General features: G+C 44.7%; 1 protein-coding gene across 1 annotated transcript in view; it reads right to left on the bottom strand.

Moving 5' to 3' along the window:
* Positions 1–9,356: 9,356 nt before the first annotated feature.
* LOC126354872 (rRNA N6-adenosine-methyltransferase ZCCHC4) overlaps positions 9,357–14,384 on the bottom strand; it is an 84,230-nt gene continuing 79,202 nt past the window's right edge. Inside the window, exon 10 of the mRNA XM_050004880.1 lies at positions 9,357–9,528. Within this exon, the coding sequence (XP_049860837.1) occupies positions 9,409–9,528 (120 nt within the window). The 3' untranslated portion in view covers positions 9,357–9,408. The remainder of the gene's footprint in view (positions 9,529–14,384) is intronic.

Raw genomic sequence — 14,384 nt, 5'->3', positions numbered from 1 at the left:
AGTGTACTGATTTTTCAGAAGTCTTGTACTTATTATCAAGAATAACATCAGAAGTGTTTCTTTGGTATCTTTACTTTTCCTAAAGCAAACTGATAATCTAACTGATCTTTTGTACACTATGTTGTCAGCAACTTTAACCATTTCACAGGGCATGGGAAGAATATTTAGCCAACATTTTTATTTCTTGTTGCAACCTGGGAAGCCATACAACTTCTGTACACTCCTGGCATCTAGTGAGTCTGCTGCAACAGCTGTAGTTTCTGTTTGTTGCAAAATACACTGAGGTGACAAAAGTCATGGAATACAGCCTAACATCATGTTGAACCTCCTTTTGCCCAGCGTAGTGCAGCAGCTCAATGTGGCATGGACTCAAGTGTTTAGAAGTCTCCTGCAGAAATATTGAACCATGCTGCCTCCATAGACTTTCACAATTCCCGAAGTGTTGCCAGTCCAGGATTTTGTGCATGAACTGACCTCTCTATTATGTCTGAAATATTCGATGGAATTCATATCCCGCAATCAGGGTAACCAAATCATTTGCTCAAATTGTCCAGAATATTCTTCAAGCCAATTGCAAATCATTGTGAACTGGTCACATGGCATATTGTCATCCATTAAAATTCCATTGTTTTTGGGAACATGAAGTCCATGAATGGCTGTAAATAGTATCCAAATAGCCATACATCAAGAGGTCCCAGACAATTCCATGAAAATGCAGTCCACGCCATTATGGAGCCATCGTCAGATTTCACAGTGCCTTGCTGACAACTTGGGTTCATGGTTTTGTGAAGTGTTCACAACACTCAAACTCTATAAACAGATCTTACCAGCTGAAATCTGGACTCAACTGACCAGACCATGGTTTTCCAGTCATCTTGGGCAACCAGTATGGTCATGAGCCCCAGAGTGTGCTGCAAGGAATGTCGTGCTTTTAGCAAAGGCATTCACTCACGTCTACTGCCATAGCCCATTAATAACACCACACTGTCGTAACAGATACATTCATCACACTATCTCTGGTACCGCGCGCTGCAAAACTTGAATCCGCACCAGACGATATGGTTGTCGAAGACCCCTAGACGTCTCTGCACCATCACGGCGCAAGCCGTGATGGCGTGTGCCTCCTGGCCTGCATTTAGTGTGAGGGCGCCACAGTGGAACACGTGGTCCCAGCGGCCAATAGCGGCGCCCTCGATCATGTATTTAAGCGCCTGCCTCTCACCCAGCCAGTCAGTCTACTCTTGCATACGTCTCTGGACATATCGTCTCACCTTAGACAGCGTATTTACTTCTGTGTTCTGTTAATGAGTGGACGTGGTTGTCTAGTTAGGTTTTTTTGTGACTCTGTTATTTCGATCTTGTTGTTGTCATAAGGTCCTTCGTTGGCTGTGTCCATCCTCTCCTGTTTGTGTTCTGTGAGTCCCGCCGTGTGCTTTCCATCACGTCAACCCTGCAACCATTCCGGTCGAAGTTACAAAATTTAGGCGATAAGGTAAATGGTGGCCTTTGTTGGCATGGAGGCGAAGTTGGTCTGTCTGCTGGAGCAACAGCAGCAGCTCATGCAACAGCAGCAGTTCATGCAGCAGCAGCAACTCCAGTTAGACATCTTACAGCAGTCACTGTGATTGCTAACAGACAAAGTCAATGCCCGGGATGCATTACCACAAAAGCTTCCAAGTCGTCGGGTGTCTGATGCATTCCCACATCTGCTGTCATCCCCACCATTTAATGACACAAAAGAAGACTGACAGACATCCTTACATCAACTGAAACAACATTTCACGGCTTTTCAAGTCACAGATGATACCTTGCAGCAGTCATTGTTTTTGTCATGGGCCTCCCCAGACAAGTTCTTTCTTCTCCGCAAGTTGGTACCGTTGACCGATCCTGTGGCTCTCTCTTTCCAGGAGATATGCCTTTTGCTGACAAACGTTACCATGTGGTCGCCTCTCGGCTGGAGTTCCACCAGTACCATAAACAGCCTGGTCAATCGTATCGTTCCTGGGTCACGGACTTGCAGGGTATCAGCCATCGATTTGGTTTTACGTGCACCAATCAGCAGAGTAAGGCTTTGTATGTGGACTCCCTGATCCAGAATGTGGTGGTTCAGCTGGCTCCCGATCCTGAGGTCCATACTGCAGCACTGAAACTCAATAACCCCTCCTTGGAAATCCTTCGCATTGCCCACTACTTTGAACTTGCTCAAGCAGCTAACGAGCTTCTTATAGCACAGCCACAGGTGGCGGTGATAGAGGCGTCACAGTGGGTTCCATCCTCACGACATCAACGTGGCCCCGCCAACAGAGGCCAGCGCCATCAGGACTCCTCATTGTCCAACATCTCTATGGCAGCGGCGCCTCTGGTTGCCCGTCGTCACCAGTCATGTGGGCCACTTCCATCTTGCCCACAGTGCTTTACTGCACATTCCCACTTCTGGAAAAGCTGCATGCTCTCAACAAGGAGGGCCACACCTGATCGTTTTGTCATAGTCGCTTGACTCGCTCCAGTTCTGCCCCTCCTGGGCCTCAAGATACTGTCCATGCTCTGCAATCGGTCGTCCCACAGGATGACCAGTCGGCACGGAAGTTTTTCCTCATGCTCCGCCTTTTCAAAGAGGATGTCAGTTTTCAAGTCGATACTGGGGCCACCGTCTCCCTGATTGATGTGGCGACATATGCCCGACTGGGATCTCCTGAGTTGTCACCTCCCTCTCGCCATTTGGTAGCCTACGGAGATGTTTCCATTCCCCTTCATGAGACGTTCATCGTCCAGGCAACGTACAAGCGTGTCCCCAGCTGCTTACCCTTTTTGTCATAGACCATCCATCGACTTTGAATATTTTTAGCCTGGATGCATTTCAACTTTTCAATTTCTGACGAAGTTAATGTAGTTTCCACGGCTGCTCCTTTTCAGGACTTGGACGATCTGTGCTTTGCTTTTGCGTCAATGTTTGCAAAGGATCTCAGATGTGCTTCCAGTTTTCAGGTGCACATCACCCTGCAGCCGGATGTGCAGCCTCGCTTTTTCTGGGCCCGGCCCCTTCCGGTGGCCTTACAGCCAGCAGTCAAGCAGGAACTTCATTGGCTCTAGGCTGCTGGCGTTCTGGAGCCTGTGACTTACAGTGCCTGGGAGACACCATTGGTGGTCATACGGAAACCCGATGGGTCCCTTCGGCTGTGTGGACTTCGGCACTACTATCAATGCTCAATTCTTCGTCGACACTTCTCGCAAAGCTTGCTGGGGGCGAATATTTTTCAAAGATTGACCTGGCTGAGGCACACCACCAGTTACCCTTAGATGCCGAATCTCAGAATATCATGGTTATCAACACGCCTTTTGGATTGTACAAGTACAAGCACCTTCCCTTTGGTGTCTCTTCGGCACTGGCCATTTTCCAGCGGTTCCTGGAGCAGCTAACATAGCCTATCACCACCTGCATGAGTTATCTGGATGACATCTTGGTCACTGGGCGTTCCCGCCAGGAACATTTGCAGAACCTCAGTGTCTTATTTCAAGCTCTGCAATCCACAGGTTTATGCTGTTGACTGGACAATTTTTTTTTTTTTCCAACCGGAAATGGAATACTTACGCCATTGACTTAGCAAAGATGGCATTTGCCCTTCATGTTGTAATGTCGTGGCCCCTGAGGCCCTTCCTCATCCCAAGGACTTACCTGAACTCCAGGTGTTTTTAGGTAAGGTTACTTATTACTTAAAGTTCTTGCACCAGACTGCCTCCGTTGCTCAACCCCTCAATCACTTGCATCGCAAAGGGGTACTTTTTGATTGGACTCCTGTGTTTGACCAGGTTTTCCTCCATTTAAAGGCGATGCTATAGTCTGCCCCTTGCCTTACTCTCTTCTCTCTGGACCGCCCCTGGGTTGTGGCTGATGTATCGGCATACAGCATTGGGGCTGTCCTCACACATCAGAATGCTGATGGCTCTGAACAGCCCATAGCTTATGCCTCTAATACGTTGACCCCAGCACAACAGCGCTACTCCCAGATCAAAAAGTAGGCCCTGGCGATCCAAAAATTTCACACCTGTCTTTTTGGGGCAAAGTTCACCCTCCTGATGGCCCATAAACCCTTGGTTACACCTTTTGGACCCTACTCTCACCTTCCAGAGTAGATGGCTCAATGTCTCCAGTGCTGGGCATTGTTTTTACGAAATTACACCTACACCATCCAGTATAAGCCCACCATCCACCATGCTAATGCAGACACTTTGTCACATCTCCCAGCAGGCCCCGATCCTGCCTTTGACCAACAGGAGGTCCTCTGCTTTCACATTGATTCTGCTCACCGGGATGCACTGGACAGTCTGCCTCTCATGGCTGCTCACATCGCCGCAGCTACCCGCTGCAACCCTATCTTGCGGCAGGTTCTCCACTATGTGGTCCACAGGTGGCCCTCATGTGTTACTCATCAGATGCTGTCCGATTTCAGCCCCTGGCGTCACCTGTCCCACAGGCTCTCTGTTGTTGATTACGTCCTTCTGTTGGCCACAGAGTTTGATGCCCATCCATATTTGCAGCTTTGGGTGCTCAGTTTGTTATACTGCGGGCACTGGGGTATGCCCCGTATTAAAGTTCTGGCTTGCCGGCACATGTATTGGCCCGGCATCGATGGCGAAATTGACTGCCTGGTCCGTGGGTGCACTTTGCGTGCACGTCACCAGGCAAGCCCCCCCTCAGTCGTTTGCACTCTGGCCTGTGCCTCGCCAGCCCTGGGATCGCATCCATATCGATTTTGCAGACCCATTTTTGGGGTCCATGTGGTTACTTATCATTGATGCCTACTCCAAATACCCATATGTGATCCGCATGGCGGCCACCACCGCGGAGGTTACGCTAACGGCCCTCGCCCAGGTTCTCGCCATTGGGTCCCTGCCACACACATTGGTCTCCCATAATGGCCCCCAATTCACGGTGTCCTCCTTCCACGACTTCTGTCATGGCAACTGTATCAAACATATCCGTAGCCCCCTTTCCACCATTTGTCCAATGGCATGGCAGAGAGACTTGTCCACACTTTTAAACAACAGTTGACAAAGGCGGTTGACACATCTCCAACCACATCAGCCCTCACCCTGTTTTTGAGCACCTATCACACTACGCCAATTGACGAACGCAGTCCGGTGGAGCTCCTTCATGGGTGACAGCCACGGACCCTGCTCCATTTGCTGATGTCTTCCCCCACCCACCCCCACTTCTGGCCCTCGCAGCATTATGTCCCCACCACAGCCGTGTGGGCCCGCGAGTACAGGCGTAAGGTGGGCTGGACACCTGCCACAGTCGTAGCACCACATCTGCAGCGTGTGACGTTGGTGCAGGTGTCGAAAGAGTTGGAGCGCCGCCATCATAATCAGCTCCACCCGCGTGCCCCCGCAGGACTTGCATCACCACCTCATCCCCTCGTTTCTTCGGGTACGGACATGGTCCTCAAGTCGTCACCCTTGCACCCAGTTTACGTCTCTCCACAGGCCTGCCGACAGCCCTCCCCACCCACAGGTGGATCAGCAGCTCCCTCCCAAGCCCTGAACTCTGGGTCGACCACCATGAATACATCATGTGCCCCTTCCTCCCCACCAATGGCGGTTGACGAGCCCAGCTCTTCTTCCCACTGCCACCCACCTCGGCACCGTCAGGGGCGTTTCCGCCCCTACGCGCAAGTTTCACGGGGAGAGGGATCTGGCAACGCACACTGCCGAGCTCGAATCTGCACCAGACAATATGGATGTCGAAGACCCCTAGAGGTCTCTGCATCATCATTCCGTAAGCCGTGACAGCGCGCGCCTCCTGACCTGCATTTAGTATGAGGGCGCCTCGGTGGAACATGTGGTCCCAGTGGCCAATAGCGGCGCCTTCAATCGTGTATTTAAGCACCTGCCTCTCACTCAGCCAGTCAGTCTAATTTTGCATACATCTCTGGACATATCGTCTCGCCTTAGACAGTGTATTTACTTTTGTGTTCTGTTTAGGAGTGGACGTGGTTGTTTAGTTAGGTTTTCTTGTGACACTGTTATTTCGATCTTGTTGTTGTCGTAAGGTCCTGCGTTGGACGTGTCCATCCTCTTCCGTTTGTGTTGTTGTTCATGGACCGCTCCATGGGTACCGCCATGCTTTCCGTCGTGTCAACCCCGCCACCATTCTAGTCGCAGTTACCACACAATCAACATTGATTTCTGTGGTTATTTCACACAGAGCTGCTAGTCTGTTAGCACTGACGACTCTATGCAAATGCTGCTCTGAGCCGTTAAGTGAAGGCCGTTGGCCACTGTGTTGCCGTGGTGCCAAGCAATGCCTGAAATGTAGTATTTTCAGCACACTCTTGACACTGTGAATCGCAGACTATTGAATCCTCTTAACATTTCCAAAATGGAATGTCCCTGCGTCTAGTTTGAATTACTACTGCACATTCAAATTCTGTTAATTCCCGTTGTGTCGGCATAATCATTTTGGAAATCTTATCACATGAACCACCCGAATACAAATGATGGCTCCACCAATGCATTGCTCTTTTATAGCTTATGTACACAAAACTATCGCCGTATGTGTATGTGCATATCACTATCCCATGACTTTTTTTCATGTCAGTGTATAGCTTTTAGGGCCCTGAGAAGCAACAGCCAGCCAAGTAATGTTGTTTTAAAGATGTTTGGGAAGTAAGAGCAGGCATACCACTGAAGTAGTGTCTCCATGGAGCATGGGAAGTACACTTAGCACAGAACTGATATTTACCACCACGGTTTAACAGGAGCATGGGAAATATACATACCACCAGCGTTTTTGGTCCTAAATCACAAAAATAAAATTGTCAAAAAATAAATACAGTCAGTTGAACACAATACCAAAAACATTAACTTAGTTGAGTTGCTATAAACAGTGGTTCCCCAATATGTTTAAATAATTCTTTGGTTTCTGCTTCCAGCAATGGTTTTAAAAATTCTGGAGGAATGTTAAGAGGACATGCTGAAAAGTAATGTCCCCGAATTTTTAGGTGAAAACTATTCATGTTTTGCAAATAAAAGAAACTTTATTAATATTCTACATCTTCAGTCATATGTGTAGGTATTTATTTCTCAGCATAGTATCCCATGGCTTTTGTCATGTCATTTCTCCCTACGTGAGACCAGTTTGTTGATACTGTCATTGTAGATTGTTTTAACTTTGTTACCTTAGCCACTGCTTCACCTCTGTTCCCACTGCTTCAGCACTCTCAAAGTGAAGTCCTCAAACACAGACAAAAACTGGATAGAGACAAGACAGGACTGTATGGAGAATGATCAATAACCGTGAGCCCTAGGCATTGGGTAGTTTCAGATGTTGCAGTGCTCGTGTGTGTCTGGCATTTTCATGCTAAAGGAAAATTTGCTCCACTTGTGGACAAACTCTTCAAATTTGTGTTTTCAGTTTTCTGAGACCCTCATAGTGCCTTGCAGAGTTTATGGTGAGGCCTTAAAAAGCATGAATTCGAAATGTGCCACACCCTGAACATCCCGGAACACTGTGAACGTAGCACAACTTTGCCTTCTGATGGCATGACCTTGAAACTTTATGGCATCAGTGATCCTCTGTTGCAGAGCTCAATTTACGCTCCTTTTTTTTTGGGCAGAATGGTGAAGCTAACATTCATCATATGTCACAATGTTGTTATGGGATCGATCTGCCTCACACTTAAAATGCAAAAGAGATTTTTGTCAGATGTCCAGTCTCCTCTGTTTCGTGTCACATTGAGCATTCAAGGCACCCACCACACACACAGTTTTCTGTACCACAGTTCTACAATGATGGCCTGTGCATGATCTTGTGATGTGCCACATTTACCTGAGGTATGCTTTGATGATTTAATCTGAAGTGTGCATCAGTTCAATTCCAATGAGTCTCGTCGGCTTCTGTACATGGTCATCCATTCTGAGCTCTGTCACATACCCTTAGGTTAACACCACCATTTCTTCATTACAGACATGAACAACTCAACACCACACATTACTGATGTCGATACAATCATCACCAAATACAGCTTTCATTCTACTATGGTTTTCAATTGAGGCACATTTTCTGTGGTTAGAAACTCAATTACAGCACACTGTTTCTCACACGCCAACATAGTTACGTTACACACCACCATGCTATACACTACTATTCAGAATCCTCTAGCAGCAGAAGGTTGCAACTACTGTCAGTAAAACGGGAAGATGACTAAGTATTATGTCTGACATGTATATCTCAACCGATATTCAGAAAGAATAAAAAATTTGGAGGCATTACTTTTCTGCACGCCCTCATATGTATCCCTCATGTCTAAGTATTTCCATCATCGATTTCTTCTATCACATTAGCAGACATTTCCTCCACTTCTCAAGGCTCTCAATGTACTCTTTAACCTATTTGAGCTCTCCTATACATTTAAAAGTGGACTTTCTTGTGCAATCTCAAATATCGAGGACTTTGCAAGCTATTTTGACTTTCCTTGAAGCTTCTATCCTCCAGAATTTTTTTTCCTCCACAACCATTTCATATAAATTTCCTTGCACTTCCTACTGATTTTATTTTAATCTGGCTTATTCTGGAGAGTCTTTTCTCTTCCTGTATTTCCTTGTTTCATCAATCAGCTGAAATACTTCATCTATAACCTACAATTGTTTTGCAGTCACTCTTTGTATACCTACAGCTGTAATTGTTGACTTTGATTTGGCATTGATTCTGATGAGAATAATCTTGTTGATGGGCTGTTCATAGCAACTCATTCTGTGCCATATTCCTATACATTATGAATACTATTCCCATTTTATCATATTCTGCAGCTTTTTATATTACCTTATATTTGTCTGACTGCGCATTTACATCTTATTCCAATTTCACTTCAGTGCCCCTGCCATAACTAGTTTCAGGCTGTGCCTTTCCCTTCTCACATGTTCTAGTTTCCCTACCACATTCACACTTTTGACATTCCATAACCTACCTTGTAGAATATTAGCCTTCTGTTGCTTTTTTAACCTTTTCTCATTTTCACTTCTGCCTTGTCAGTCCCTTCTTGAGACCTGACTGGAGCACTGATCTGAAGTCTTTTTGCCAGTGGACAGATTGTCATAATGCTCTTCAGAGACTACATTTCCTTAATGCAGTTATTTCAATTATCTTCTTCATCCTCATACTGTTGAACATTCCTTATTCTTCCACCTTTGTGGGCTATGAGTGTAATACAAAATAAAGACTTAACACACATTTCTTCTGTGGTGAGCTGTAATATTATTACAACACCATGTCCTGTACCAGGCTGACTCACTCTATAACAAACTAGTTCTAAACAGCTTTCTGTAAGTTAAAACTGTTATTTCAAAAATAACAGATATATGTACAAAGCTCTTTATTTACAAATTAAATTGAAATACAGTATAGAAATGTTACAATCTTTTCCTTTTATTTTGTACTTTAGTTTTCTTTTCATTTGTATTTACACTAACTTCAGGTGTCTCCTTTGGATGATGCTTCATTTTTCTTTTTTTTCTTTTTGTAGCAAGTTTCTGAAACAATACAAAGAAACTCCTCAAGTAACATAAATATGGTTAGTAATAAATTCTGTTTAAAATCTCTCACAAGAGATACATTGTAAGAAAACAATGTCATTAATATCATATAACATAAAACCTTTATGTAAAAATAATTTCTATTTCTTCTGCTAAAAATAGAAGTGTCGTGTGACTAGGGCCTCCTGTCGGATAGACCGTCTGCCGGGTGCAAGTATTTCGACTTGACGCCACTTCGGCAACTTGCGCATCGATGGGGATGAAATGATGATGATTAGGACAACACAACACCCAGTCCCTGAGTGGAGAAAATCTCCGTCACAGCCGGGAATAAAACCCGGGCCCTTAGGATTGACATTCTGTTGCGCTGACCACTCAGCTACCGGGGACGGACATTTCTTCTGCTGGAAGACACGAAACATATTAACACTGTTCATCTACATCTATATTGATATTCTGCAATCCGCCTCATGGCACGTGGTGGAGGGTACACCATACCACTGCTAGTTGTTTCTCTTCCTGTTCCACTCATAAACAGAACAAGGGGAAAACGACTGTCTGTATGCCTGCGTATCAGACCCATTTTCTCGTATCTTATCTTCTTGGTCCTTATGCGCAATGTATGTTAGAGGCAACAAAATCATTCTACAGTGACCTTCAAATGCCAGTGCTCTAACTTTTCTCAATAGTGCTCCTTGAAAAGAATGTTCCCTTCCCTCCACTAATTCCCATTTGTGTTCTCAAAGCATCTCCGTAACACTTGCATGTTTCTGAACCCACCAGTAACAAGTCTAACAGCCCGCCTCTGAACTACTTCGAAGTCTTCCTTTAATCCCAGCTGGTATGGATCCCAAACACTCGAGCAATACTCAAGAATAGGTCGCACTAGCGTCCCATATGCTGTCTCCTTTACAACTGAACCACACTTTACTAGAATTCTCAAAAAATAAACCAAAGTCGACCAATCACCTTTCCTACCACAATTTTCACATCCTCATTTCATTTCATATTGCTTTGCAACATTATGCCCCTGATATTTAAACATGATTTTCTCAAGCAGTACCCTACTAATAATGTATTTGAAAATTACAAGTTTGATTTTCATACTCATCCACATTATCTTACATTTTCTACACTTAAAGCCAACTGCCATTCATCATACCAACTACAAATTTTCTCTAAGCCCTCTTGTATCCTCCTTGAGTCACTCAACTTTGACACCTTACCATATACCAGAGCATCATCAGCAAACAACAACAGATTGCTGCCCACCCTGTCCTCCAGATCATTTTTGTTGTTGTTGTTGTTGTTATTGTGGTCTGAGTGGTTTGATGCAGCTCTCCAAGATACTCTTTCTGTGTGAGCCTCATCATCTCCAAATACCTACTGCAACCTATATCCTTCTGAAACTGCTTATTCATCTCTTTGTCTCCCTCTATGATTTTTACCACCCACCACTCTCACTCCCTTCCATATCAACCAATCCCTTCTTTTGGTCAAGTTTTGCCATGACTTTCTTGCCTCCCTAATTCTGTTTAGTACCTACTGTTAGTTACATGATCCACCCATCTAACCTTCAACATTCTTCTGTAGAACCACATTTCAAAAGTTTATACTCTCTTTTTGTTTAAACTGTTTATCATCAATGTTTCACCTACATACATGGCTACACTCCAGACAAACACTTTCAGAAAATATTTCCTAACACAGAAATCTGTATTTGATGTTAACAAATGTCTGCTCTTCAGAAACACTTTTCTTGTCATTGTCAGTCTCCACTTCATATCCTCTCTGCTTCAGCCATCATCTGTTATTTTGCTGGCCAAATAGCAAAACTCATCTACTACTTTAAGTGTCTCATTTCCTAATCTTATTCCCTTAGCACTACCTGATTTAATTCTACTACATTCCATTTTTCTTGTTTTACTTTTGTTGGTGTTTATCTTATATCCTCCTTTTAACACATCATCAATTTCATTCAACTGCTCTCCCACATCCTTTCCTGGGTCTGACAGAATTAAAATGTCATCTGCAAATTTCTAGGTTTTTATTTCTTCTCCCTGAAATTTAATCCGTACTCCTAATTTTTCTTTGGTTTCCTGTACTGCACGTGGAAAAGAAAGAGTGCCCATATAAATATGGATGGAGCACCTGATGCACAGCAATGGCTACCTGGTAAAGCTTAACTGCTAAGCTTACGACTCGAACCAAACTACTTAGCTGTATCTTCATCCATTTGACCTAAATTGTGTCTCATGTTACAATGGACCAACTTTGTTTCGATTTCTAAAACTTTTCTCTCCCCTTGAACTTTGAGTCTCAAATTTCAGGTGCGGCTTAGATTCAAGTAAATACGATATGTGGTACAATGAGACATACCCTCTGACATGCACCTCATAGCATGTTATTGAGTATAGATGCAGATGTAGAAGAGGACCTCGCTGATCCATATAGTGTGCACCCATATTCTAGCTGCAATCGCACAAAAGCCTTATACAAATGGAGTTGATGTGCTCTGTCCGCTCCCAAGATCTGTGGCTAAGAAAGCATGATGTTCAGTGTCTTCTGGGTTCTGGCTTTCAAGTCTCTCAGGTGCGGTAACCATGACAATTTGGAGTAAAAAATGTGGCCTAGAAGGCTCACCAAATTTTTAAAATGTAGGATGGGGTAACCCACTTATAGGTCAAGTAAATTAAAAATATGACAAGAATGATTAAAATGAACACACATACATGTATCTGCAGGAAACTGAAAACTTGTCTTTGCAGCCCACTCACCTGAACTGTGCACTGTAAGTTGCAAAATCATCCACAAATAAGGAGTGTTTTACACAACTCTTCACTGCAGACATGATACTGTTTATGGCTATTGAAAAGCGGGTAATGCTAACAACACTGCCCTTAGGAACACCATTCTCCTCCTCAAAACGATCCACCTGTGTGTCACCAACTCAACACTTTAAAAACTGCTTAGACAGGAAACACCGTATGAAGAGTGGGAGGTGGCCACAAAAGCCCCATTGATGGAGTTGTGTGAGAATATTATGTCTCCAAGTAGTATTGAATGCCGTACAGATTTCAAAGAATATACTGAGACAGTGGTGTTTACATAGAAAAGCCTGTTGAACAGCTACCTCCAGCACAGTCAGGTCGTCAACACAGGACTGAAATCTCATGAATCCACACTGAGTGTGGCTAAGTCATTGCATGATCTCTAACGACCAGACCAAATGACTGTTAATCACTCACTCCAGGGTCTTTCCTATATCTTTCCTATACAGTACGTTAAGGTGACAATATGGTAACTACTGGGACATACGCAGTCCTTTCCCGGTATGAGGACAAGTATCAAAATTGCCTCTCTCCATGAGTTGGGAAAGTGACCTGTCTGCCATATCAAATTAAAATATTTGAGGAGGATTTCCTTTGATGCTATTGCCAAATGTCGAGGCATGCTGTACCAGATTTGGTCGTGACCAGGTGCAAAATCACAAGTCTCAGTCAGTGCTGAATTCAACTCCTACAAGGAGAAAGGGCCGCTGCAAAAATCAGAATTGTTGAATCTGAAGTCCATCCTGCCCCCTCTCTACAGCTACAAGGTTGAGGAGGAAGAACAGATCCTGGCTGGATTTGGCAGCAGGTGATGTCTTGGTGCATTATTTGGAAATGCACCTGTTTCAGCACTGCTGCTATTGGGAAACGATTGTGTTTCTAGCAAACACTCCTGATGGCTTTCCATACTTTCGTGGAACAAGTGGCATGGTTTATGGAAGCCAGGAAAACTTGCCGTGACTTTCTCTTACTCTCCTTAATTACACCTCGAGCCTCGGCTTTTGTGACTCAAAAGGCTGTGAGGTTATCTGTTGTTGGGTGGTCTTTAAATTGTTGAAGAGCTGCCTGCCTGTACCAGGTTGCTGAGCAGCACTCATAGGTCCACTAAGGTACAGACTGTCTCTTAAGGTAACCTGAGGACTTTGGGATACATACGTTAGAAGCAAGATGGACCACTGTTGTGGTGTTATCCACCCATTCCTACATACTGTCGCAATGTCTTAACACAGCCAGCTGGCTGAACACTGTCCAGTTAGCCTTGCTGACAATCCATTTTGGTGGCTTCTGTTAAGTAATGCTCCATCCAGTATGTGGATGACCCACATTGGGAAGTGGTCACTGGAATGACGAATATCAGTTGCTTCACACTGAGCAAGGTCTCCAAAGGCTGGAGAGCCAAAAGAGAGGTTGATGGCTGAGGACGAACCAGTAGCAGGTGAGAAATGTGTGGGACCATCTGTGTTGAGGATGCACAGCTCCTGAGAAAATATGATGTTCTCCAACACTCAACCCAAAAGGCATATGCAATTTGAGCCCTATAATACATTACACACACTGATATCTTTTACTAGGAGAAATGGGCAGGGGAGCTGTTCTATAAGGTCTGTGAGAGCCTCAGTGTCTATCACATCCTGCAGAGGTACGTACAACACAAGCACAGGGGATTTTCCTATGCTAGGAGTTTCAGTTCCTTCCCCTGTGCCCTCAATCCATTGATTTTCCACTGCAGTATGGGAGTCATTTGTATCAGAGGTTGCACTTTCACCTTGTCTTTCTGACTGGAAGGGGAGACCATAGTGGGTGGAGGCTCAGTCTTGGGGTAAAGATTACAGCCCTAGGATGACAAGAAGGTCCATCAGCTTTGAAGATGAATTATGAGAGAGATCACAGAGAGTGACATCAACTTCACCTTACAGCTTACTTCCCATCTCTGTCAGAGGCTAATTCTTTGCCTTTACCTTAGGTAGGCTTTAGAGCCACAACCACAGCTATGGTGGAGGCAACACTGGACAGTGAACTGAA

This window comes from Schistocerca gregaria, chromosome 3, assembly GCF_023897955.1.
Source record: "Schistocerca gregaria isolate iqSchGreg1 chromosome 3, iqSchGreg1.2, whole genome shotgun sequence".
In the NCBI taxonomy this organism is placed as follows: Eukaryota; Metazoa; Arthropoda; class Insecta; order Orthoptera; family Acrididae; genus Schistocerca; species Schistocerca gregaria.
This window is presented reverse-complemented; position numbering and strand designations above follow the sequence as displayed.